The 27,813-nt window shown below is 43.9% G+C and overlaps 2 protein-coding genes across 2 annotated transcripts; one reads left to right on the top strand and one right to left on the bottom strand.

Annotated features, from left to right (window-relative positions):
• Positions 1-4,990: 4,990 nt before the first annotated feature.
• Positions 4,991-16,852, top strand: LOC125508860 (myosin-1-like). The gene is made up of 23 exons (XM_048673656.1): positions 4,991-5,851; positions 8,027-8,128; positions 8,211-8,354; positions 8,430-8,580; positions 8,681-8,708; positions 9,661-9,826; positions 9,906-9,969; positions 10,091-10,104; positions 10,190-10,274; positions 10,546-10,649; positions 10,810-10,948; positions 11,221-11,339; positions 11,440-11,592; positions 11,671-11,760; positions 12,089-12,166; positions 13,310-13,468; positions 13,557-13,760; positions 13,854-14,059; positions 14,138-14,273; positions 15,224-15,353; positions 15,464-15,610; positions 15,741-15,820; positions 15,907-16,852. Exons 1-23 carry the CDS (start codon positions 5,450-5,452, stop codon positions 16,588-16,590), a joined length of 3,585 nt encoding a protein of 1,194 aa, XP_048529613.1. The 5' UTR covers positions 4,991-5,449; the 3' UTR covers positions 16,591-16,852.
• A 249-nt stretch (positions 16,853-17,101) lies between these two features.
• Positions 17,102-17,981, bottom strand: LOC125508862 (male-cone protein 1-like). Its single transcript, XM_048673659.1, has 2 exons — positions 17,609-17,981; positions 17,102-17,415 (listed from the first exon to the last, which is right to left on the bottom strand). Exons 1-2 carry the CDS (start codon positions 17,916-17,918, stop codon positions 17,402-17,404), a joined length of 324 nt encoding a protein of 107 aa, XP_048529616.1. The 5' UTR covers positions 17,919-17,981; the 3' UTR covers positions 17,102-17,401.
• Between the last annotated feature and the right edge of the window lie 9,832 nt (positions 17,982-27,813).

The raw sequence follows: 27,813 nt of genomic DNA, 5'->3' as shown, positions 1-27,813 counted from the left end.
GCTAGCGAGTCAAAAGCGGGCACTCATCCGGGAAACGCCTTTTTCCTCTCTTCATCACTAAAAGAAAAGCCTCGATCCCATCAATGGCCCTTTTCCGTAGGGAGCTCGTGAGGAAAGCTCCATACGTACATCGGCACATGCCCGACGACGTACCAACAAGTACATCCACAGCACGAGGTTGATTAATTAACCAATGACTTTGCTGTGATTAGAAAAAAAGGCACGGGCCGGGTATTAGTTAAGCTTATCACGGTACTGAAAAGGTAGGGGCCAATATGACAAATATTCTCCTGTTGCGTGCTCCAAATGATCCCATTGGGTGTCTTTATTCAAGAAAAGAAAAGAAACCCGTCTCTCGTGATCGATCGACCGATCTCATTCGAGAAGGAGAGAATCAACTACGGCGTGCCCTTTCAGATTTTCTATTCCTAAGGCTCCATCTCAGAAAAAAGAGAGGAAAGATTAAACTCCTGGAGTAGTTCACCCGCAAATAAATAAATAAATATTACTCACAAATAAACAAATAAATAATCCCGGAATAGCAACAACCTGGTTCTTGTATTGGTGATGTACTAATGTTAGAGCAATTCCAAATAGCTCCCCTAAATTTAGATGAAGTTGTTTGACAACTTTTTTTTTGTTCCCATAATTTTTTCCTATGTTATTATTTTCATTAAACAAGCCTAGCTAATTGCTCAGGGCCTCCGAATCAGTTGCACGTGTGAGCCAACGAGGTGGGGCGCAAGGCGATGTAGCGGCGGCCAGGCGTGGTGGCGCGTGTGGACATGGGTTGTGTGTGATGCTCCTCTTCTCAAGTTTCAGCCCGCCAAATTATATGAAAAGGCGATATTCCGTAAAGATGAGGGAAGTTGGGGAAGGGGGAGATTATACGTGTCCCGTAAAAAAATTATTGTGTCCACAGATGTGCAAAAAAGAAAATCTCAAGGCATGGGTGCGAGGTAGGACGTACTAGGGTGACAAGGACATCTAGGACGGACGGGGGACAACGACGGAGCTAGGGTAGGGGGAGAATGGGCAGGGCGTGAACGCAGACGAGGACATAACATACATGAAGAAAGCAAGTTGAGGGCGAGGGAGATGGGGATCGATCCCGGGCGATTTTAGGATGGGTCTGACATGTTGCGTCTGACGTGGCGGATGCGTAGCGTCCGGCTCCAAATCCACCACATATATGGGCTAGGTTTGGGGTGTCAGACAACCAGAACCAATGAACTATTTTTGAAATGTCAGGTTGAAGAAGATTCTTTTGGCCGAAATCATTATTCTAACCTTTTCAACAATCTTTGCCACAAAATGAACTCGACATGAAAGTATTTCACGATCTAACCCTTTTAACAATGCCACAGACCATGACGTTTCTTCTTCATATAAAAACGCCGAGCTAGCTAGCGTTTCAAATCCACATTCAAACGCCGGAGTAGTTAGCGTTTCCAGTCCACATAGAAACGTCAAGCAAGTGGGCGTTGCTGCCCTGGCCAGAAACGCCATAGGGCTTGGCGTTTAGGCCCTGGGTTTAGGAGCAGCTTTTTTACTTTGGCGACGGAGCAGCGAATGGGCTGGGTGCCAGCGCAGAAACGCCAAAGCCCCTGGCGTTGCTTACCTGGTCCGCAACGCGAGCAACCTCGGCGTTTCTCTTTTGGGCAGGAACGCTAGCTGGCTCGGCGTTTCTCCTTTGGGCAGGAACGCTAGCTAGCTCGGCGTTTCTCCTTTGGGAAAGAAACGCCGCGGACTCTGGCGTTGCTAAAAGGATTAGATCGTGAAATACTTTCATGTCGAGTTCATTTTGTGACAAAGTTTGTTGATAGGGTCAGAATAGTGATTTCGGCCGATTCTTTTAACAATATGTGGACAAATAGGGAGTTGGAAGATCTGGATGCAGATGCTTTTACATGTTACATGTTGCTAAAAAAACTCCATTTTTCAAGGCATCTTCAACACCAACCCTCAAACTGTCCGCATACGTCTGGACTGCATGGTCTGGACGTCTTGTGCCATCCAACGCGGGCTTATATCGGTCCGTCGAGCGGTCCGCACCATTTTTTTCCGGCAAACTGAAACCAATCGTGGAGGTTTTTGCGAGAATCCGGAACAGGCACGTAGGACTCCGACACCTCCGGCCTAGCTAAAAGACAGGCAGAGTCCGCGCTTTTGTAGACGCCCGCCCTGTTTCCGTGGCAAAAAAATCCCCACTCTCTTCTTTCGTCCCGCCACTCTCCACTCAATTCCCGTCTTTTTCTCCCACTGTCTTCTTCTCGAAGAGAAAAAGGCCATGTTCGAAGAGAAGAAGGTGCAGATAGCGGCCGATGTGGAGGACGCCAAGGACCTTGAATTTGGATGATTTGGATGCCGAGGCAAGAATAATCATGCAAGCCGTCCGCTATAAGATGTTGGATCGGCAGAAAGATGAGTTGGAGGTAGCGTACGCGGCGGCGACGACACCTTGAGCGTGGAAGTTCGAACTACCGGCCTGGCAGGGCAGAAAATCTAATTTTCTGCACGGACTACCAAACTGGTATTTTTTTGTGACTGGGCATGTAAAAATTACAACATACTTGCTTCTTTTTGTGTGTGATCGGGCATGTGATCTGACGTTGGTGTGACACGACACGTGTATGGTTCAGATTTTAATTGAATTTCAAAAGTTTCCTTTACTAGCGGACATAGTGTTGGATGGCCGTCTCCGACATCAATGTCCCTGAACGGGTCTTCTATCCACGGACAGATGCCATAGCAAATTTGCGCGTCAGCATGGAAGATGCCCTCAACCGATACTACTCATCGCATGTACAATGGTGGCATCACCTTTGTGCTGCCGCGTTGTCCACGTAGACGAAAAAAATAAATGAGGCTATAGGTTTGATTTTTAATCCCAACGCACTAACCTAGGATAACCACTCACTGGGGCCCACGTCCTCCCTGTGCAAGCAATTCTCTTCTCGATCCATCCATCTCTGTGTGCATTCTTCTCCAAATCTTCCCTACTTGTGGTCGATTCAGCTATCCATCTGCCCCAAACTCACAGGAAATCTCCAATCCCGCTTCTGTCTAACAAATCGAGGTGAGATTTGGTGAAGCTCTTGTATTTCTCCACGCACGAAAATTCTATCCCTATTTTCAGATTTGATCGGTGCGGGACTCCCACATGGAAGAGCTCGATTTCCCAAATTGCGCTTGCTTTAGGTCGGCCGCAACCGCCATGTCCACAATCCTGAGCTTGCGCCGCTGGGCATGGTCGTGTATCCGAGCTCGTGGCCCTCCATGGTCGCGATCTCGAACCAGTTTCTTTCCTCCCCATTCCTCTTTCTCTCGCTTTTTCATCACTTTTCCCGCTTTTTCGCTCGAGGAAGCCGCCTCCTCTGCAGGAATCACCTGTCACCTTCAGGCTATAGCTTTACTGTCATGGTGGCATCCGAGCCTATTTGGCTGACGGGGCATTACCTTTGGGACGACGCGTTGGCCATGCCCTTAAGGAGAAGCGGAAACTAACTCAAAAAGAAAAAAGAAAAAAGAAGTGACGCAGAAACCGTTTGGACGGCGCCTACATACACGTGTACATGCAGTTTTGAATGGATCGAAACGAACAGAGACAAAATGAGGTGCCGTCATGTGGCGCAGAGAGACCCGTTCTTCCGAGCCGCACTTGACGACCCGCTCGTGTCCGCCCGATCCCCATCTTACGGCTGCTGTTCAAAACGGGACGAGACGTTGGTGCTAGACCTCATCCGGGTCTGGCTGCCGCGTAGTCATCAGGTCGGTATTTGTTTACGAGCCACTGCTACATTATCCGGTCACGTTTTTGCGTGCATTTCCTTTCCAGGCCTGCCAATTACGTCTGTGTCCTCAATGTAACTCTCAATATTAGGGGCCGAAAAGTCATTTCGCACTAAACGTTAGCAGCAGCTTACGTGGTGGAGAGGTCTCTGGACCACTTGTCAGCGAGTGGTTGTGTGACCTTTTGTCGGTTTACCTCTGCAAAATCCGCTTTTCCTCTGACGTACGAGGCCACCTGTAAAGCGACACGCGCAATGCTGAATCAGTCCCTCAAACATAACGGGTCAAACAATGTGAAGATAACATTGACCAGGAGCTCGTGTAAACATCCGGAAGCAGTATGTTTTAAAATTTTGCCGACTTGTTATTTGAAATCGAGCACAACCAAGCATCCTGCAAGATGGAGAACCAGAGACCCCCTTAATTTCGTCCTTGTTCTAACTGTGTATGCATTCCTCGATTTTTTTTATTTCAACAATTTACAAATCCCTGTGCAAAGAATATTATACACAAAAGGCACATTTCGCACCAGCAATGTATGTATTCTTTCTCATGAAATATTAAAAACCTACTACTCCCTTCATAAAGTAGTGATCTAATCGATCAAATATTAGTTTATAGAGGAAGTACTTTTTTTGAGAGGATTTAAATACCTGCCACTAGTACTACTACTAGTACTCATTTACGACTCCAGAAAAGAAAAGAAGAACCAGAAACCATATATAGAAACAAACATGCTTAACCACTGGTTTGGACTGAAGCATACGACAGCACTGTCCAAGAGGAAAAGTCAAGAGATGCCTTTCTTTTACCACGAGCACGGAGACACCTGTCCCCTGCATTTTTCCTCTCCCGTAGAATCGTCGTCGTCCCTGATAATTCTTTCTTTTTGAGCATCGTCCCTGATAATTCTTTGAAACCTGAGGCCATCGTCGGCATTTTGGGTAGGGAACAACGGCCGGAGCCGTTAGCGCGCCGTCACCGCGAGGCAGGCCACCCGTTGCTGACTCCTATGCCAGCCACACTTTTTTCCCCTGGATCTGATGAATCCATCCTGATCCTGCCACCAGCAGCGGCCGAACTAGAATTATTGTGAGTGAGAGGAGGGCATTGCCATGTGGCGGATTCAAAACCTTCCCCCCTCCACCCACCCGGCCACCCCCATTTAGATTTGAACATTTTTAAACCACCACCACCACGTAATTCGTCCCGGATACTAAAAGCGAGGTGCCTTAATTCCATTAAAATATTCCTCCCCCACTCTCTCTCTCCCTCCCTCTGGTGACTCTGTCCCTGTCGCTGGCTCTCTCACCCTTCCCCCGAGAGAAAGAGAGAGAGAGAGGGGAGGAGGCGTACGCGAGCTGCTGCGCCTGTGGAGGAGGAGCCACGGCCACGGGGTTGCGCATCTCCACGGCCACGGGGAGCTCGCGCGCGCTGCCATTCCTGAGGCCTCGGCGGTTTCCCAGATCGGCTGGTCCGGTGGTGTTTTTCTGCGGTTTTCTGTAGAATTTGGGAGTCGTTTGCTGGGCGCGGGGGATTGGATTGGCGCTGGGAGGAGGTTGGGCTGTGTGGATTTGAGGTGGTCAGCGCGGAGATCCCGTCGGAGGCGGGAGTTTTGGGGCTCTCCGCGAGGTGATCTCGGGCGCGCCGGCCGGCGATGGCGTCGGTGGAGGTGCGGTCCGTGCGCAAGTCCGCGGCGCTGCGCCCGCGCGGGCCCACCAAGGTGCAGCCCGCGCGGTCCATGTCGCTCGACTACAAGTACTCCGCCGCGCGTGCCGGCGTCGAAGCCGGCCCGGCGGCCAACGGCGTCGGGCGCCGGGCCGCTGCTGCGGCGGCGGACGAGGAAGGGGAGGCGGTGCCGCCCGAGAGAGACGCCGACTCTCCCTACAGCTCCAAGGCGACGACAACGGAGGAGGAGGAGAGTGCTGGGGGTGGCGGGGAGGTCGATTCGGCGTCCTCTGCAGCCGCAACGCCGCGGAGGCCGTCGCCGACGGCGGCTGCTGGCCCCTCACCACGCGACACCAGATGGGGTGACACCAGCTCCTACGGTGCTAAAAAGGTGGCTTTCCCCCTTCGTTTTTGCCCTTTCTGTTTTCCGACACTTCTGGAATGGCAGAATTTATATGGATAATGCTTAAAAGTTTTGTGGTTTCTGAATCTGTGAACTCCTATTATTCAGAGTTTTCTTTTTTGGTAGTTTGATTGAATTCCTGCATTAACCAGCTGTAGAGCCTATTTCCAGCAACCAGTAAACACAATTGTGAAGTGCTAGGCTGAGCTACATAGATACCAAGATGTAACTCCATTTCTACGTGCTTTAGAGCATCTACAACCGGACCCCCCACTTCCCCCCCTAAACGTCCGAGCGGCAGCTCGGACACCTCAAACAGCCACCCACCCGGACCCCTCAAACCCAGCCCAAACGTCCAGGCTGTCCGACCCATTCGTGGGGCGGATTTAGGGCTGCCCGGACGTGTCTGCCATGTTGGATTTGGGGCTGCCCGGACGCGTCTGCCATGTTGGACCGGCCCATCCCGACCCCACAAAATCACCCCCTATCCCCACCCTGGAGCAAACCCTAGCCATTCTTCAGTCCACTCCACTTCCAGCTAGCCCCGCACCACCCCCGGTTCCTATCCGCACAGCTCCTGTCATCTCCGGCATGGCTAGCAGCGGTCTGAGTCCGCCCGGTCCGGATCCATCGACTGGTATCTGGCTGCCGGCTCGGGCAAGTTTGAAGTAGCCGTTTGTTTGGCTTGCGGTCCACCGTTTCCTGAGAGGGCGGCAGATCCACCAGCTGGGCGCCTTCTCTGCCACTCCGGATGGCATCCATTGGTGGCATTGCCTCAGGCGTAAGCTCGCATCGCCTGTTCGCACCGTTACCGCATCAGGCGTGCGCTGAGAGGAGGGCTGGCCAGCGTTGGATCCTTGTCCCTGCGGCATCGGACTCCGAGTCGGAGGTCAATGCGCAAGGCCAAGAGGTCGAGGGACGATCGTGCCCGCCGTGAAAGGGAGAAGGTGTATTGCGTAACGGCGGCCGGCGACGAGGAAGCCCGTGCTCGGATCTGGGCCAAGAGGCGTGCCCGGGCCGCCCGTGACCTTGCTGTGGAGCAAACCCTGGCCGTCCGTACCCTCGCCAGCCTCCCCCCCAAGGAGGAGGATCTGAACATGTCCAGTGTCGTGTCCGACATGTCCAGCTCTGGCGCCGAGCAGATCCTCCTCGACCCCTACTATGTCTTTGACCACTACTTTCGCGAGCACGAGGACAAGGGCAAGGGCAGCCGTAGGTGATGAACTAAACTATGTATATCTATATAGTGTTAATTTAGTTATGATGAAGTAGTAGAAGATGCCATCATTTTGGTAGTCTCTCATGGTATGTACCTATGTTTTAAAAGCGTCCCTAAGGCGACGCCTAGGCGTCGAAGCGCTCCCCCTCCGCTTTGGAAAATCGACCGCTTTGGGCGCCTAGGCGTCCAAAGCGCCCGCCTAGGCGTCGCCTAGGCGCCAAAGCGCCCCCCCTCCCTAAGGTGGTAAGGCGTCGCCTTAAAAACATAGGTATGTACAACTCCCCTATGTAATGTCCGGACTATGTGAACTATGTGCAATGGAAGTATGTGTGTTGAAATCTACGTTGCATGTTTTTGCATGGATTTGAGGGTTTGCATATGAGGGGATGACTGCGCACACGGACAAATGAGGTGCGGGCCGGCGCTGTCCGTGGACGTTTACGGGGTATATTTGCCCAGTCCGGTTGTAGATGGTCGTAGGTTGTTGTCCATGATACTGCAGTTATACATGTTGCCACTTGACGTTGCAATGCCAGGAAGGCGCCATGCGAAGTTTTGGCGGGAGTTCGAGGAATGTGTTGTTCTCTAGTTATAGACTTCTAGGTTGTTATCATGATGTGATCTGTCATAAAACATTGCACTGCGCTTACTGTTAGGGGTATGTTAAACCCATAAATAGAGCTTCATCATTTAAATTTTGATCCACAAATGGTGTTTCAGTAGTTTGTACTTATTTCCTGTCGTGTCTTTGGTAATTTTTCTGTTTTAGCTACCCATTATTACATATAATACTGTTGTGTCACAATTAAGAGATGCATTAGGTACTTATTAAACATCCAATTTCAAATTGAACAACTTCTGGAATTATACAACTGATATGCCTGTATCTGTTTTTCAACTTGGAGTAAGACGCTAATTTACATTCTACCTAACACTTGTTGCAGAAGCATAGAGTTTTTTGTCAGCTTCCAAATGGTGATTGGGCCTTATGCACCGTGATTACTACCTCTGGTGACGAGTCTGTACTAAAGGTTCCTGAAGGAAAAGTAAGCTACCTAAAATCTGCGTGGAAGATCTTATTATCTCTTTGAAATTATTATAGTTTGACTCCCCTTCTTCCAATTGAAGGTTCTAAGATTGAAAACGGAGAGCCTTCAACCTGCAAATCCTGAAATTCTTGATGGAGTGGATGATCTTATGCAGCTGAGTTATCTAAGTGAGCCATCTGTGCTGTACAACTTGCAGTACAGATATTCACAAGACATGATTTATGTGAGGATAGATCAGAACCTTGTCTTTTCTTCTGGAGTTCAATGAATTTCTTAGTGATATGCTATTGCATTGTAGACTAAAGCAGGTCCAGTTTTGGTGGCCGTCAACCCTTTTAAGAAGGTTGCACTGTATGGTAATGAGTATATTAAAGCATATAGAAACAAAACAATGGACAGTCCACATGTGTATGCAATAGCAGATTCAGCGCTTCGTGAAATGAAAAGAGGTCAGTCTATTAGTACATCTTTCTTGCTGGTATGATCTTTCAATTTTCTGAGGAAAATCATCTACATCTATGCCTAACTAATTGACATGTTCATTTGCAGATGAAGTTAACCAGTCCATTATTATAAGGTTGGTATCTTCTATTTTTTCAGTAAGAACTAAGAAGCATTCAGTGGGATTCATGTTGTAATAACTTTGCACCTGAATTGATATGTACTCCCTCCGTTCCTAAATATATGTCTTTTTAGACATTTCAAATGGACTACAACATAAGGATGCATGTAGACATTTTTTAAGTGTAGATTCACTCATTTTGCTCCGTATGTAGTCACTTATTGGAATCTCTAAAAAGACTTATATTTGGGAACGGAGGGAGTAATAGATAGCGGAGCCAAGCCACATGAAATATGTATTTTTGGGATTGGTACTTTGCATTTTCTGCTACTTTTTTCTGTCAGCTGAACAGAATAAAAGTCACGTAACCAGTGAAATGTACTTATATTAATCGTCTCATGCATTGTCCATCGTTTCAGTTCACACTGCGAGGGTCCTACCGGGATATTAAAATATGCATGGTTGTTTGTCATACAAAAATTGGAACTTGAGTAGTCCACTTCCAACAGATGCAATAGGCACACACCAACCCTATAATTGTCTCATGCATTGTCCATGATTTCAGTTCACACTACAAGGGTCCTACTGGGACATTAAAATATGAGCGGTTGTTTGTCATACAAAAATTGGGACTTGAGAATAGTCCGGTTCCAACAGATGCAATAGGCACACACCAACCCTATAATCTCATGTACCTGTTCCTTTTCCTTCACATGGTTCACCAGTAAGTAATAAATGTGGTAGATTTTTCTGTATCGCCTTAGATTGGAATAAACAGTGAGTAGTACACCGCAAAAATCTAATAAATTTACTGTAGCTGATTAAAAAGGTTCACTGTGCATGATACACTTCAGTTTGCACTTTCAGCTTTTTTGTTTCATTGACATTATTTAAGCAACCGTCATTCTTTTTTACTTAAACCATGATATGGTGAGCAAATGAATGAGTGATGCCATTTTCTATGTAGTGGTGAGAGTGGAGCAGGAAAAACAGAAACTGCAAAGATTGCCATGCAGTATCTGGCTTCACTTGGAGGTGGAAGTGGCATAGAGTATGAGATCCTACAGACCAACCCAATACTCGAGGCGTTTGGCAATGCAAAGACATTAAGAAATGATAATTCAAGTCGCTTCGTAAGTTTTTTCTTGTGAGAATCACAATACTGTACCGCGGAACAAAGTATGGCTAATATTCTTATATTTTTTATTACAGGGAAAGCTCATTGAAATTCATTTCAGTACGACTGGAAGAATATGTGGTGCCATGATTCAAACATGTATGCAGATTCTGCCGAGTGTACCTGCTTTATATCATTAGCATTTTCTGGTTTACATTTAATTTTATGTTTTTTATTGATGAAATTTTCTAATGATCTTGCTGCATGCGCAATTGGGCAGTTCTACTCGAGAAGGTAACTCCTAATTTTGTGGTTATCTTTTCTCCTACACACTGTTTTAGGATAAGTAATCTAATCCGAACTGTTTCCACTATGGTAGTCAAGAGTTGTACAGTGTGCGGTCGGTGAGCGTTCCTACCATATATTTTATCAGCTATGTGCTGGTGCTCCAACGACTCTCAGAGGTACATAATCTATTCATCCTGTCTGAATTTTTTAGTCGCTGGCTTATTTGGTTTGTACAGTTGTACATGTGATGGCATCCTAGTATATCCTCTCAAACTTCTTTTGAACATAGTCCTTTTCCTCCTGCTTATTACAAGAACCATTATTTGTGCTGCTCGGTTTTCAACATAGTTACTACAATGTCTTCCATCGACAATTGACGTTTCTCCATTCTTTTGCATTGCACAATACTTAGTTGTACATGGTTTTCTGTGCAATGTTTTGATACAGAGAAGTTGAATTTGAAGAAGGTGGATGAATACAAATATCTGAAACAGAGTTGTTGCTATTCAATTGCTGGTGTGGATGATGCCGAAATGTTTCATGCTGTAACGGTATAATATACTTTTGCCTCCTCCTAATTAAAATACCTTCTTTTAGATTACCTGGGGCACAACAATAAATACGTCGCTATATAAGGTTAATTCCATCGAAGCATTATCATGTTTGTTGTTCTTGTGCACTGTCATGTTTGTTGACTTATATTTTTAATAGGAAGCTATGAACATCGTCCATATCAGCAAGGAGGACCAAGATAATGTTTTTGCAATGGTTTCAGCTGTGCTCTGGCTTGGAGATGTCTCTTTCACAATTATTGATAATGAAAATCATGTTGAGATCACTGTAGAAGAAGGTAAAAAGAACATGTTCAGTCGCTAATATGGTTATATGGACCATAACTTCCACAATATTATGGTCTTTGGTGATGATTTGGTTAACATACTGTTGTATATCATCAGTTTTAAATACTGATGGTTACTGCTGTGTATTTTCGTCAATTTTGTTCAATGTTTTAGTATAACATACCGCAAATGTGAAGACCTGAAAGCAAATTAGCATTTGTATTGCATTTGTATCACTGGCTGGTTCTATTTTATAAAATTAACAAAATAGATTTTATTTCAGCTGCGGAAACGGTTTCACGACTTCTTGGCTGCAGTATTGAAGATCTCAATTTAGTTTTGTCAAAGCGGCACATGAAAGTTAATAATGAGAATATTGTCCAGAAGCTTACTCTTACACAGGTTAGCATGGTTTCTCAACTAATGGCTAGGCAAATTACTAGCCATGAAGTTCTATTTGATTTACATCTCTTACACACCTACCTCCCTTTGGATATTGCAGGCAACTGACACAAGGGATGCTCTGGCCAAAGCTCTCTATGCCAGTTTGTTCGAGTGGCTTGTAGAACAAATTAACAAGTCCCTTTCAGTTGGCAAGCGTCGAACTGGGAGATCAATCAGTATTCTTGACATCTACGGCTTTGAATCATTTGATGTAATGCACTTCCCTTTGGCCTGCATTTTCACATTTTCATTGTCAAATGTTTTCTCATGACACGCTATCAATTTGCAGAAAAACAGTTTTGAACAGTTCTGCATTAATTATGCCAACGAGAGGCTACAACAACATTTCAATCGCCATTTGTTTAAGCTTGAGCAAGAGGTGAGTTGTTGTTTGACTTTCAGGTGCATGTTTTGCAGCATTGCAATTTTGCTTAGTTTCTGGTACCAGCAGGTGTACATTTTATAGTGATCATTCTTGTTCTTTTATTGACTTCACAATAATTTAACACCACTCAGTAAAGAAAAAAAATACATTAAAGTTACAAGAGCATTGATGCTCCTATTATTCCGTGAACTTCTCTTACTGATTATGGCTTCGGCTTCTGTCACAACTGTAACGTTCTCCTTATAAAATGTATTGCATTCACTCCACGGTTATCGATTTTCTTGTAGTAACTTTCTGAAAAATATGTCATTTCTGTGATCAGGAATATGTTGAAGATGGCATTGACTGGGCTAAGGTTGAGTTTGAGGACAATCAGGACTGTTTGAATCTATTTGAGAAGGTATGGGCCTGTACATTGTCTTCATTGTTGTCATCATCAAGAAATCATAAATATATTAGTCTGTGCGGCAATGCTTTAAATTCTACCAGTCCCGGTGCACGTAGCTCCCCCTTGCATAGGGTCTGTGGAAGGGTCCGACCACTTTGGGTCTTTTGTATGCAGCCTTTCCCTACATTTCTGCAAGAGACTGTTTCCAGGACTCGAACCCGTGACCTCATTGTCACAAGGCGACAGCTTTACCGCTGCGCCAAGGCTCCCCCTTCGCTTTAAATTCTACCAGTACTTCCGTAAAAAGCACATGCCTATTTTATTTGACATAAGCAGAGGGGGAATGCATTTGTTTTTCTGGGAAGTGGTTAACTTAAAAAATTCCAAATATAAATTTATTGCAAGTGCTATTTTCCCATAGCATTCAATCATTCTTAGCTCAGAGACAAAAATTCACTACTAGAAAAATAGAATGTGATAGAAGGTCTCCACATTACTCAAAGTAAAGCCTGCAGATTTCAGATTGTACCAATATGCAGATACTTCCATTTTTAGGAATACAGGGGTTCTACAAACTTGGTAAATACTGCTTGATTGACTAATCCTAACGGTGTACAAGTAAATGTAGTTGCTGGTTTCTCAAACCATGATGATAACTAGCATCGGGAAAACAAGGGTGGAACATATAACTGGCTTATCACAGTGTATTCTGGGTTCCCAGCCAAGGTGTATATTGGGTTATGGTATGTTTGGATTGGGATCAAAGTGTACCCTACATTTTTTTTGGACATGACCATTGGCCTCTGTTTGGACGAAGACCATCTTTTTGGCATACCAATGCTTCTTTACCAACTCTAGTTCAGTTTTCTAGCCAATGTTGTCCAATCCATTGGCAAGCAAAACCTCAACCAAAATTTCGGCTCAACTTTTTGACATGACTACCTTGGGCACAAACCGAACATACCCTTAACCTTGGGCACAAACCGAACATACCCTTAACCTTGCCGGAGTTTAATGAGTTCTGTAGATGTCTTGTGGCAAAATTAAAATAAAGAAAATAAAACTCGCTTACATCCATATTTCTTGTTGTTGTTTGAGAACTTGGTAAAAATGTCTGGGATTCTTTATCTTGCTTACTTCTCTTACTGGATACAGAAACCACTGGGGTTGTTGTCTCTGCTGGATGAGGAATCTACATTCCCTAATGCCACAGACCTTACTTTTGCAAACAAGCTCAAGCAACATCTTGACACTAATTCTTGCTTCAGAGGAGAAAGAGGCAAGGCTTTCACTGTCCGTCACTATGCAGGAGAGGTTGGGAGTTGTCAAATATCCAGTTCCATGTTCACATCAGTCTTTCTTTTACCACTTGTCAACTTTATTCCATTTCTTTGATGATTAGGTGGCGTATGACACATCGGGTTTTCTGGAGAAGAACAGAGATTTATTGCACATGGACTCAATTCAGTTCCTTGCCAAATGCAAATTATCTATACCACAAACGTTTGCATCTAAGATGCTTGCTCAATCTGATAATCTAGAATCTGTACCATACAGGCCTAGTGTTGCTGATTCACAGAAGTTAAGTGTAGCAATGAAGTTTAAGGTAAAAAAACTTTGTGGCCCCAAAGAAATTTCTAAGGAGATCTTGAATGAATCAGATCAACTGTTAACAACTGTCTGTTTAAATGTTTGGCAGGGACAATTGTTCCAACTTATGCAAAGACTTGAAAGCACAACACCACACTTCATACGTTGCATTAAACCAAATAATTTGCAGCTCCCTGCCATTTACGGACAAGAACTTGTGCTTCAGCAACTGAAATGCTGCGGGGTTCTTGAAGTTGTGCGCATTTCAAGATCTGGGTACCCAACGAGAATGACTCATCAGAAGTTTGCTCGGCGGTAATTCAAATATCTGTATATCTGTATTATGCTTCTGATTTTTGTTGCGTGCAAGACGTTAACGATTCAAATTATCAGGTATGGTTTTCTTCTTCTTGAGGATGTTGCGTCTCAAGATCCACTTAGTGTTTCGGTTGCAATTCTTCATCAATTCAACATTTTGCCTGAGATGTATCAAGTTGGCTACACAAAGTTGTTCTTCCGAACTGGTCAGGTCAGTCAAGCAGTCTTTGTTTCATTAATTAACACACCTGGGTTATTGTTGTATTCCATACATTATGCTGCTACTTTGTTTGCGCTCTGTATTCTTCTCGTACTCACTGGGTTTCACTTTCAGAATAGACAGGTAATTAGATAAGAATTCCTTATGCTGCCCAATATTTCACAGCAGGGCAGCTTAGTAATTTGATATTCGACTGATATGCTTGTGATTTGCTAGTGCACTGATTTGCCGTTGTCTAGCAAGGCCATTAATAAGTACATTGTGATTTGCTATAAGAGGCAGTAAGACACCAAGTTTATATATTTTACAGTCCTAGTAGGGATGGATCCTACTAAGCATACACTAAATAAGGAGTAAAAATACACAGAAATTGGGATCCACAAGATCCAGGTAGTACGGCAGCACTGATCTATAAACAACAAAGGTTCGTAAATAGAAAAAATAATAAAATATATATACAAGAAAAATGCACCAAACAGGTATCAAGGAGAAAACATTCAGGTAGGGATGCTTTCCAAAGAGCATACCAAGAGCACAATGGCTCACGGTTCACACATTTTTCAACTACATCTGGTGTTCTGGTTAGTGAATGACAAGTGGTGGCTCTTGTTCTTCTAGTGCACATGCCGGTGTCAGTTTGGCTTGCCTTCTTTTTCTTGTGTAAGTGATGTATTTCTGGAAAATGCTGTATCACCGTGTTTGTTCCTCTGTACTGTATCACATATCGGGTCGACATATTTTCATGGTTTTCAAGTAGAGGTGTTGGCCTATGATACTTATATGAATTGACATCACATGTTTAAAGTTGCTTTCTTAAAATTTATAATTCATAATTATGCTGTCTTTGAAGTTTGAGTGGTTATTTATACATTTTTCTACTACTGTTACTTAAGCTTCTAATGACAACTATCTTGCGTTGCTTCAATTTTTGGGAACTGAAGATTGGCAACCTTGAGAATACTCGGAATCGTACTCTACATGGTGTTTTAAGGGTTCAAAGCTGTTTCAGAGGGCATCAAGCACGGCGCCATGCAAGTGAACGAATCAGAGGAGTTTTGGCTCTTCAATCATGTACGCTATCCAAGCCCCACTGCTTTATGCATTACTGTATTTCTTGTTGCTCTATCTTTCTCTCCTACTCATGCTTACTATATGGGCCGGTTGCTCCTCATATCTTGCAGTCATTCGTGCTGAGAATGCAAGACAAAGTTATTCATCTCTGTCGAAGAAACATAGGGCAGCCACTCTTGTGCAGAAAAATCTAAAAGGCTGGCTTGCAAGAAGATACTTCATTAAGATACGGAAGGCTTCAGTGGTTGTACAATCTGGTAAGAAGATTTTCCTCATTCTTTTTTTTAGAACCATGCAGGAGAACTGTATGTCTATTTTCCTCATTCTCGTCAGACTCTGTAAAGATAGAAGTGGTAATATGACACACCATCTTCACATAACATGAAGGTATCCGTGGTTGTCTTGTTAGAAGATGCGCCGGCAATGTTGATCTACTGAACGTGTTAAGAGAATTTGAATCGAAAAAGGTACACGGTTATATCTGTTTCTCTGCTCTGGTACTGGCTTTCCCCCTATCTGCTCGCACTTAAACACATGAACTAAATTATTTCAGGAGGCAGACGGCGACCAAATCTTGATCAAGGCGTCCTTCCTGGCCGAGCTGCAACGCCGAATCCTAAGAGCGGAGGCTACAGTTCGAGAGAAGGATGAGGAGAACGAGATGCTACACCAGCGGCTCCAGCAATACGAGAACCGATGGTTAGAATACGAGCAGAAAATGAAGGCGATGGAGGAGATGTGGCAGAAGCAGATGCGGTCGCTGCAGTCGAGCCTGTCGGTGGCGAAGAAGAGCCTGGCCCTGGACGAGACGCCTCGGATGTCGGACTCGTCCGTGGAGCAGAGCTGGGAGAGCAACGGGAACCACGTGGGCGGGGGCTCCTCCCAGCAGCTGGCCGCGGCGCCGCGGATCACCGGGCGCGATATGAACGCCAGCATGAGCGTCATCGGGCGGCTGGCGGAGGAGCTGGAGCAGCGGAGCCAGGTGTTCGCCGACGATGCCAAGTTCCTGGTGGAGGTCAAGTCCGGGCAGGCGGACGCGAGCCTGAACCCGGACGTGGAGCTCCGCAGGCTGAAGCAGAACTTCGACTCGTGGAAGAAGGACTTCGGCTCCCGCATCAGGGAGACCAAGGTGATCCTGAACAAGCTCGCGAGCGGCGGCGGCGGCGGCAACGAGTCCTCCCCCAACTCGGCCAAGCGGAAGTGGTGGGGCAGGCTCAACACCTCCAAGTTCTCGTGAGTGTATGGTGATGGTGACGGTGTAGACGCGCCGGCATTTTACACGCCGGCGCTAGTCCTAGAGAGGTTTGTGAGTGCTGCTGCGGAGTCCAGTGTTTTGGGCTGGATGAGTATGTATGTGATTCGTGGAGGGCGAGTTGTATAGTTCTTCCACTGGGGGGCTGCTTCTTTTCTAGGCCACCCATGAACCACTGAGTTGTGATGTAATTACTTGCTAAGATATACCACTACTTGAAGGGGAGAGATTGGGGATTGATTGCTCAGTTCTTTTTCTTTTGCCATCTTGTCTTCTGCGTATGTATGTATGTTATGTTTGTATGCGGTTTAGTTTGACTGCAGTCAAGTAGGATGTGGGCATCTATTCCTACATGCATATTCACGTGTAAATTGTTTGTTTGTTTGTTTGTTTGTTTGTTTGTTTGTTTTGCACAAGCAGGTGTAAATTGTTTTGATGAATTTGCAGGTGTGTTTGGTTTCAGTTCAGTCATCCAGAATATCTTCACTGGTCAAGATTAGATAATATCAGGGGAATTCGTTGCTCATACTTATTGCAATGCTGTCATTCATTTCGGAATTGCCCTAATTGAGTAACATAACATGATAGATCAACCTGGGCAATACAAGAGTCCTGCAAGTTGCAACGTAGTCAAAGTATAATACAACTATAAATAACTTCAACTGAATGGCAATACATTCCTTGTGCTCCGGCATCGTCCACCTATGAGTTGACCGGGACGTCTTATTTATTCCAGCAGTGCTAACTGCGCTGCTTACGTTATCCAAGCTTGCCATTCAGCCGGCCTCTTCTTGCTTCAGACCATCGATCCTGTAACAATAAACCCAAAATACAGTCAGTTCAATTGTTACGTACTTAGAATAATGAGCTCGAACGGCATCGATGCCTAGTGCATGTACTCCAGTTCTCTTAGGTTTGAATGAACTAGCACTCTGGTGGGGTAAGCATGTCAGTCACAGTTCATGTGTGGTCTGTCAACCAAGTGAAGCAGCAGCTAGCTCACCTCCGCAGTTGCCAGGGATGCTGACGCCGCACTGCTGGGAGACGTAGAACACCTTCTCCATGCTGATGTTGTCCCGCACGCCGGGGCTGCCCAGGTAGCTGCAGACGCAGGGCACGTCCACGCTCTTCACGGCGTCGCAGCACTCCTGCGACGGCGGCACCGTCGGCGCGCCCTTCTGCACGTACTGGTAGCAGGCCTCGTTGAGCGCCACAACGTCGTCCTGGCAGCCCGCCGGCCCCGCCGCTGCTGCGGCGGCAAGGAGAAGGAACATCGCCACCGCAGTCAGGCTGGCGCGGGCGAGCTGAGACATCTTGCCGGAGTTTTCCCTTCACGCCGCTGCTGTGCTGTGCTTGTGTGTCTCGTGGATGGTTGGTTGCTCTTGTGGTGCGGCGGTGATGTGCCATGGCTAGGGTATTTATAGTGCTTAATGGTTCTAGAGGGTCTGGCTTGTTTGGTGGGCTGGCTGGCGGGGGAGCTGGTGTTTCGGCTGGGAACCGGCCATGGAAATGCAACGCTTGTGAGCTGGTTCCACGGTGCGTGCTTGCTTGATCTTTGTGTTTGCATGCAAATGCGATAGGTGTGAGAATGTTGGTGAGTTTGTTCTAGTCCCTGATCATCCGCATGCCTGAACAGAACTTCAGATAGAGAGGCCTGGATGCTAGATGAATTTCGGCATGGATGCGTTGGATGTTTATGTGGGCTCAACCATATCATTATTTATTTGCACAATTTAGTGGAGAAAAGATAAGCAATCGCGGCCGTAGAAGTAGTCAAACTGTAAGTGCATCTAGGACCCCATTGTGGGTTTTGATGAATCATGACAACAAGACTAAATAAAGGGACTAACAATTTCTCAAAGTGTTGATCAGTTATAGTCCCAAAAGATGTTGAGTTCGGAGGATGGTTCGCGACCCCTCGAAATACAAGGATCAAGCTTTGGCATGATCACTTCGAGTCATAGGTATGCCAATTCTATCAAAGGGGGTCTTGGGTCTTGTGAGAAGTATTTCTTGATATGTTATCAAAGTTCAGTCTCCAAAACCCATCAAAATTTCTCATTATTTCAAGTCCTAACTCTCTTCACATTCATCTGTTCGAAACCTCCAAGTTGATTCCATCCGGAGCCTCTGATGCAATCTACAAAGTTAGTTAGTTGCACTTTGTGCGTTTCAGATCCCCCAAGCAAGGTGTCTCGTATATCCAAGATGGTACAAAAACTTTCTACTCACGTTCTGTACCTCCAGGTGACTTTTGTCCCAATAATCCTACACCTACTAAGAGTCTTACGTAAGTTTACTTAACCTTTCATACATTCTCTCCCCCCCCCCCTAATTTAACCGGGGTGGGCCCCATCCGCTAACCTGGCCCAATTACCTACCTCCACATCAGCTTTTACTTAAAAGCCTCATGTAAGCTTTCGTATGTGTAGCATTGCTCCTTTTGTCTAGTAGCCGTGAGTGTCATCCGTCCAATACCTCTGAGCCAATTAAAGTTTGAACTAAAAGTTTCGTTCAAACACTTTGAGTGAGTTTCATCTGGACATTGTGAGATCATATAGTAGCAAAATCCTAGGATTATAGTATAGTTCGGAGCCTCTGAATGTTGTGTGGTCAGATCATTCGGGTTGTAATCTATGTTCTATCCAAAAACCATAAGTTTCATTCAAAATCTTTGAGTTACTTCCACCGGATCCTCCAAGCCTTTGTGAAAAATTCACCTTTGTGCGTTCGGAGCCACCGAGTGCATTCTCTTCGGACCCTTCGACATATAGGAAGTGCATCTCCATAATACCCTAGTTGTTTTGAAGCTTAATGAAAAAACATCCGAGAGGACTAATGATATCAATGAGTTCATCTCTGGAATTTGGAATAATTTTCATATTCAGGTCTATGGCTTTATATGGGAGATGATTAGTGACCCCTACAAACAACTTTTCTAGTTGTTCCGCTCATCAAGCTCATAGTTTGTACTTTCTAGGTCTTTTGGTGAATCCAAGATTCACATTGAGTATAGGACAATCATACTATGAAGAGAGGCACTAGCAAAGACTTTTGTTCAAATTTGCAAAATATATCCAAAGTAAAATCTATCCCAAAATCCCCACCCCAGCCATCTTTGTATGGATTTCTCTAAGCATTGGTAATTCCTAAGATTTTCGCCTGGTATTTGATACGTCTCCAACGTATGTATAATTTTTGATTGCTCCATGCTATATTATCTACTGTTTTGGACTATATTGGGCTTTATTTTCCACTTTTATATTATTTTTGGGACTAACCTATTAACCGGAGGCCCAGCCCAGAATTGCTATTTTTTTTGTCTATTTCAGTGTTTCGGAGAAACAGAATATCAAACGGAGTCCAAACGGAATAAAATCTTCGGAAACGTGATTTTCTCACCAAACGTGATCCAGGAGACTTGGACCCTACTGCAAGGGATCGGATCAAAGAGGAGGTCATGAGGGTGGGGGGCGCGCCCCCCTGCCTCGTGGGCCCCTCGGTGCTCCACCGACGTACTCCTTCCTCCTATATATACCTACGTACCCCTGAACGATCAGAAGAGGAGCCAAAAACCTAATTCCACCGCCGCAACTTTCTGTATCCACGAGATCCCATCTTTGGGCCTGTTCCGGAGCTCCGCCAGAAGAGGGCCATCATCACGGAGGGCTTCTACATCATCCTAGCCCCTCCGATGAAGTGTGAGTAGTTTACCTCAGACCTTCGGGTCCATAGTTAGTAGCTAGATGGCTTCTTCTCTCTCTTTGAATCTCAATACAAAGTTCTCCCCCTCTCTTGTGGAGATCTATTCGATGTAATCTTCTTTTTGTGGTGTGTTTGTTGAGATCGATGAATTATGGGTTTATGATCAAGTCTATCTATGAATAATATTTGAATCTTCTCTGAATTCTTTTATGCATGATTGGTTATCTTTGCAAGTCTCTTCGAATTATCCGTTTGGTTTGGCCAACTAGATTGGTAGTTCTTGCCATGGGAGAAGTGCTTAGCTTTGGGTTCGATCTTGCGGTGTCCTTTCCCAGTGACAGAAGGGGCAGCAAGGCACGTATTGCATCGTTGCCATCGAGGATAACAAGATGGGGTTTATTTCATATTGCATGAATTTATTTCTCTACATCATGTCATCTTGCTTAAGGCGTTACTCTGTTTTTAATTTAATACTCTAGATGCATGCTGGATAGCGGTCGATGAGTGGAGTTATAGTAGTAGATGCAGAATCGTTTCGGTCTACTTGTCACGGACGTGATGCCTATATACATGATCATGCCTAGATATTCTCATAACTATGCTCAATTCTGTCAATTGCTCAACAGTAATTTGTTCACCCACCGTAGAATACTTATGCTCTTGAGAGAAGCCACTAGTGAAACCTATGGCCCCCGGGTCTATTCTCATCATATCAATCTCCATCACTTTAATCTTGCTTTGCTTTTACTTTTTACTTTGCATCTTTATACCAAAAATACCAAAAATATTATATCTATCAGATCTCACTCTCGTAAGTTACCATGAAGGAATTGACAACCCCTAATCGCGTTGGTTGCGAGTAGCTATCGTTTTGTGCAGGTATGAGGGACTTGAGCGTGGCCTCCTACTGGATTGATACTTTGGTTCTCAAAAACTGAGGGAAATACTTACGCTACTCTGCTGCATCATCCCTTCCTCTTCGGGGAAAACCAACGCAAGCTCAATACGTAGCAAGAAGGATTTCTGGCGCCGTTGCCGGGGAGTCTACGCAAAAAGTCAAAATACCAAGTACCCATCACAATCCTTATCTCTCGCATTATATTATTTGTCATTTGCCTCTCGTTTTCCTCTCCCCCACTTCACCTTTGCTGTTTTATTCACCCTCTCTCTCTATCCTCCCTCTCTATTTGCCTCTTTTGCCCGTTCTTGTTTGCTCGTATGGTTGGAATAGTTGTTTATTTATTACTAAACAGAGAACCTAAGACCTATGGATCCTCATCCACTTGCTAATCTTTTTAAGAGATCCAATTATGATGAACCAATTGCTAGTGAGTTTTGTGCACCAGATTATCTTTATGAGGTTTTTCCTGAAATTCGTGAATCTAAAAAGTGTGATGAATTACTTTATGATGCAATTCACGATAGATCTTTGAAAAAAAAGCATGATTGCAATGATTTTATTATAAATTCTATTTATGCAAATTGTGCTAATAATATGCAAAACCCTAAGCTTGGGGATGCTAATTTTGCTATGTCCTCTACTTGTTGCAATGATCATGATTGGGGTGATTCTTCTTTTGATCTTGAAAATTTATTTACTCCCCATGATGATTATGAGATTGATAATAGTGTTTGCAATAATACTGAAAGTGGGTTTGGAAGAGTGTCAACTTTAGATCCCACATATTTGGATAATGTTCAATCTTATGAAGTTTTTGATAAAAGTGGATTTGAAGAGGTCATGACTTTAGTTAATGTCAATCCCACTATTTTGGAAGAGTGTCAACTTTGCATGCATGTGGATCGTGTTGAAAATATTTTATGTGATAGATATTTTGTTGAATTTGCTTATGATACTACATGTAATTATTACGAGAGAGGAAAATATGGTGGTAGAAAATTTCATGTTACTAAATTACCTCTCGTTATGTTGAGATTGCTATTGTTTCTTTTCACTTCCTTGCATATGCTAGTTTTTTCTTGCGATGATAATTTGTTTGCCTATAAGATGCCTATGCATAGGAAGTATGTTAGACTTAGATATGTTTGTCACATGTTTTATGATGCTCTCTTTGTGCTTCAATTCTTGTCTTTCATGTGAGCATCATTGAAATATTATGCCTAGCTATAAGGCTTTAAAGAAAAGCGCTTGTTGGGAGACAACCCAATATTTTTCCTTGATGTTATTCAATAAATAAATTATCTAGCCTCTATTTTGGTTGTGTTTTTTGTGTTTAATTAGTGTTTGTGCCAAGTAGAACCATTGGGAAGACTTGGGGAAAGTCTTGTTGAACTTGCTGTAAAAAACAGAAACTTTAGCACTCACGAGAACTGCTGTTATTTTTATTTGAAGAGTGATATTTAGTTAATTATTTTTGCAGATGATTAATAGATAAATTCCTCACGTTCAGTAATTTATTTTAGAATTTTTGGGGTTCCAGATCTTGCGCTAGCTACAGATTACTACAGACTGTTCTGTTTTTGACAGATTCTGTTTTTCGTGTGTTGTTTGCTTATTTTGATGAACCTATGGCTAGTAAAATAGTTTATAATCCATAGAGAAGTTGGAATACAGTAGGTTTAACACCAATATAAATAAAGAATGGGTTCATTACAGTACCTTGAAGTGGTCTTTTGTTTTCTTTCGCTAACGGAGCTCAAGAGTTTTCTATTTTGAGTTTTGTGTTGTGAAGTTTTCAAGTTTTGGGTGAATTCTTGTGATGGATTATGGAACAGGGAGTGGCAAGAGCCTAAGCTTGGGGATGCCCATGGCACCCCCAAAATAATCCAAGGACACCAAAAAGTCAAAGCTTGGGGATGCCCCGGAAGGCATCCCCTCTTTTCGTCCACTTCCATCGGTAATTTACTTGGAGCTATATTTTTATTCACCAACATTATATGTGTTTTGCTTGGAGCGTCTTGTATTATTTGTGTATTTGTTTGTTAGTATGCCACAATCATCCTTGCTGTACACACCTTTTGAGAGAGCCATACATGAATTAAAATTTGATAGAATACTCTATGTGCTTCACTTATATCTTTTTGAGCTAAGTAGTTTTGCTCTATGTGCTTCACTTATATCTTTTGAGCTAAGTAGTTTTGCTCTATGTGCTTCACTTATATCTTTTGAGCGTTATAATTTTGCTCTATGTGCTTCACTTAGATCTTTTGAAGCACGGTGGTGGATTTATTTTAAAGAAACTATTGATCTCTCATGCTTCACTTAAATTATTTTGAGAGTCTCTTAATAGCATGGTAATTTGCTTAATAATAATATGCTTGGTATTCAAGATTTGTGAAACTTTCTTTTGAGTGTGTTGAATACTAAAGAAAAGATTGAAGCATGATAATTGTTTTGAGATATGGAGGTGATAATATTAAAGTCATGCTAGTTGAGTAGTTGTGAATTTAAAGAATACTTGTGTTGAAGTTTGTGATTCCCGTAGCATGCACGTATGGTGAACCGTTATGTGATGAAGTCGGAGCATGATTTATTTATGGGTCAATTCCATTTTTCCCCCTAATCTTGCCCCAGTCTCAGCTTTACCCCTAAAAAAAGCATGTGCTCAACTTTGCCCCTCTTCCGTCTGGTGCCACTTCAGAAATACCCCTCCGCGCCATTTCCGTCCAGTCAAAGTGGTTTGACCGTTTTCGTGACAATTTTGGGACAAGTTTGCCCCTACTTACATGTGGGGGGCTGACCGAACAATTATCTCTCTCGGTTTTCTTCTTCCTCTCGACGCTAAGAACAAAGTGTAGGAGGAGGCGGCTGCTCAGGCGATTTCGACAGCTCGGTGCTGGAGAGCTATGAAAGGAAGATGGCATCCATGTCCTCGACGGCTCAGTGCTTGGCAACTTCAGCCGCGGAGGACGAGGTTAGTAAAGTCTGCATATTTGGGGATTTCAGATCTAGGGTTTGTGCGGATTTGGGATTTTTTAGCCATGTGCATCCGATTTTGTTTGTAGGTGGATGGTTGCGGCATTGTGCATTTTAGTTCAGAGCATTTCATTCCCAATCCCATCTTCTGTGGCCTTGAGGAGCGCTCGAAGCGTAGATGCCCAGGGCATGGGCTAGTTTCGGCTCGCCGTGTAGCTTGGGGAGGAGCAAGCACTGGTAGACATTTTTTGGGTTGTCCAGTTGATGTAAGTGCTATATTTCCCTCAATTTGATATATTTTTTTGTCGAATTGATGCTAAGGTTTCAGTTTGACATTATTTTTGAACTATGCTTTTGCAGCTTCCCGATGAATGTGATTGGGTTGTATGGATTGACCCCCCTCCTACTGACTATGTTGGGCTTGCTTTTGAGGATTTACATGCTGCCCTTGAACACAGTTGGATCAAAGCAAGCAATCTGGAGAGGAGGGTTGTGGATCTTACCACTAAAAACAAGAAGTTGAAGCAAAAGTTGAAGAAAAAGAATGAGCTGATGGAAACAATGTGCTTTGTCATTGTTCTTGGCATAAGCATTGTGGCTAGTCTTGTTTCTGTGTGGTCAAATTAGGCTATTGAAGTGTTTGCTGATGTAGGTTATGTTGTTATGTTCTGGAGCCTTTATGTAATGGAGCCTTTATGTTCTGGAGCCTTTATGAAATGTCCCTTTATATAATGGTTATGTTGTTAATGTGGTTTAAATCCTGTATGAATGCACATTGAGGTACTTTTGGCTAGTGATGTTTCCATGTGTAAATATGAGCACAAATATATATCAATCCAGGGGCAAATATGAGCACACAAATATCCATGTGGTAAATATGAGCACAAATATATATCAATCCAGGGGCAAATATGAGCACACAAATATAGCACAGGGGCAAATATGAGCACACGAGTGTAGCACATGGATAAATAGGAGCACACAAGTGTAGCACAGTGACAAATATGAGCATAGAAGTGTAGCACAGGGCAAATATGAGCACATTACACAGGAGTTCACAACAGTTTGACAACATGCAAAGCAACACACATCAGTTAACACATTACATCTAACATAGCAGTTCATCACTCTAGTTGAACAGAACCAACATTAAGCTGATCACACTAGTTTGGCCCTCTTGCTCCTAGTGCTGGCAGCAGGATTTGCAGCTTTGCTCCTTGTGCTGACAGCAGAGTTGCCGCCTTTCACCTTCTTCTGTGGTGACCCCCACCTAGTTCCTCTCTCAGCGGCTCTTTTAGTACATTTCTTTGGACTGAGAAGCATGTAAACAATCAAGATGAGTATGAAATAATGAAGTTACACAAAGAATGCATGAACATGTAGTAGAAAACATACCTGACAAGTGCTGTTGGAGAGCTTGGAGCTGCTGTAGAGCTTGGAGCAGTTGGTGGAGAGCTTGGAGCTGGTGGAGAGCTTGGAGTAGTTGGTAGAGAGCTTGTAGCAGATGGTGGAGAGCTTGGAGAAGTTGCAAGAGCATTTTCTGGAGCATTTTCTGCACCCCAATGCTCATCTTCTCCAAATGCAGGATCAATTGACTCTTTGCAATGGGTGCCTCTGTGACCAAGTCTGCCACATCTACTGCATTTCTTTTGCCTTCCTCCAAGACCTTTTCCTTCTGCCTGTGCCCTTATCCTAGTTTTCCTTGGTCTTCCAGGTGGTCTATTTTGCACTGGTGCACACAGTTTAAACCCAGTATCAACAATGTCCCACTGCTGCTTCCCCTCCATTGCAGGCAAATTCTCTGCATAAGTAAGATTGAATCTATGCATAGAGTAAAATTCATCAACATACTGATCAATCTCACTTGCTGGACCTCTGAGTGAAGTAATGAAGTATAATGCATGAATGCAAGATTGTCCAGTGATTTGCCATTTTCTGCAGCTACAAGTTTGTGCTTGCAGATCAACAGGATACCTCCACTCCCTCTTCTCTTTATCAATTGCAGTCACCTCTGCCTCATGAGTACTTCTCTTAACAATGCTCATATCTAAGGTCTTTGATTTTGCCATTATCTGTTTCATCACTTTGGGGACTATGATATGCCCTCCATAAGTGCCAGCAGAAATGCTTTGCCTTAGATCAAATTTCTCCATTAAGACTTGCCTAATTTTGTCTAGAAGGTCTACAATGTGTAGTCCTTTCCATTTTCTGATTTTGGAATTGAAAGACTCTGCAAGGTTATTTTTCACATAATCTAACTTGCACTTCTCATTGAACAGTGCCCTGACCCATATCTTGCTGTGATGTTCATCCAGATAATATTTTACATCTGGCTTGCTATACAACTGACTGAGATGGTAATTGTGTTTCTTTAAGCTAAATGTTAGGGAACAGGGCCACAAGTTCTCATCAAAAAATTTCCCTTTAAACTTCTTGGTGAAGTTTGCAGCTAAGTGCCTCATGCATTCTCTGTGCTCTACTCCAGGGAAAACATCATCTACAGCTGCCTCTAATCCTTTACACGCATCAGTGTGTATGACTAGACCATCTGGGTGGCCTATCAGGTTTTTCAAGTGCTCAAAGAACCATGTCCAACTCTCCAGGTTCTCTACCTCTAGCACACCATATGCAACTGGAAATATCCAGTTGTTTGCATCTACAGCACAGGCACTGACTAGTTGTCCTTTGAACCTACCATTGAGTGCAATGACATCTACTGCCAGATATGGCCTACAACCTTTTAAAAAACCCTTCCAGCATGCCTTAAATGACACAAACACTCTCCTAAAGCACTCTTTGGACCTGCTCTGACCATTCTTTTCAAACTGAACAGTGTGCCTATCAATGTGAACTACACTACCAGGTGATGCTTTCTCTACCTCAGCCTTGAATGTGTACAATAATTGAAAACTGTCAGTCCACTTACCATAGATGTTGTCAATGGCCATCTGCTTACCATAAAATACTCTCATGTATGGCAGTTGCAATCCATACTTCTTCTTCAAGTAAATTTGAAGTTGTGTGACCCTTATATTGGAGTTTTCTCTCACCAGTTCTTAACTGCATCTGTAATCCATCTGCACTTTGCTGATCTCAACCTTTGTCTTCTTGTCACACTTGGGCATGTGTGAGGATTTCTGTTTACTTTGACCTGCAGTTAAACATTGTAACAAGGATCAGAATCATAAACAACATAACAATCATAAAGAACATGCACAGTTAACTATTAGTGTACCTGAAATAGTTTGGTATTTTTCAGAAAGGATGCATGCATCCTCCACTTACACCTTCTATATGCACAATGTACTATTAGCCTACCAGGCTCACTCTTGTCAATTTTGAATTCACTCTGAGTCTTGATTGCATAAGTGGCTAATGCATTTCTGCACTCTACAACATCAGAGAATATAGTTCCTTCTGCAAGAGAAGGATCATCTTTGTTAAAATGCACATCTGGCCTAGCCTCATCAGAACTCTCAGAATAACCCATGTCATTGTCCTCCTCTCTCTCATCTGAATCTGTCCCAGCAAACTCTGGAGGGGAAATGTAATCATCTTGTTGAGCTGCTTCCTTCCCCTTTGGCTTCTTCCCTATTACAAATTCAGGATGCATTAATTCATCCTCA

Source organism: Triticum urartu, chromosome 1 (assembly GCF_003073215.2).
Source record: "Triticum urartu cultivar G1812 chromosome 1, Tu2.1, whole genome shotgun sequence".
Taxonomy (NCBI): Eukaryota; Viridiplantae; Streptophyta; class Magnoliopsida; order Poales; family Poaceae; genus Triticum; species Triticum urartu.
The sequence above is the reverse complement of the archived record's forward strand: the minus strand, read 5'-3'. Positions and strand labels throughout refer to the sequence as shown.

Bases quoted from the DNA above. Each gene is read 5' to 3' on its own strand.
- LOC125508860 (XM_048673656.1), top strand. From the start codon at position 5,450: ATGGCGTCGGTGGAGGTGCGGTCCGTGCGCAAGTCCGCGGCGCTGCGC. The intron at 12,167-13,309 runs GTATGGGCCTGT...TACTGGATACAG, and splicing joins GTTTGAATCTATTTGAGAAG to AAACCACTGGGGTTGTTGTC. The intron at 15,821-15,906 runs GTACACGGTTAT...AAATTATTTCAG, and splicing joins GAGAATTTGAATCGAAAAAG to GAGGCAGACGGCGACCAAAT.
- LOC125508862 (XM_048673659.1), bottom strand. From the start codon at position 17,918: ATGTCTCAGCTCGCCCGCGCCAGCCTGACTGCGGTGGCGATGTTCCTT.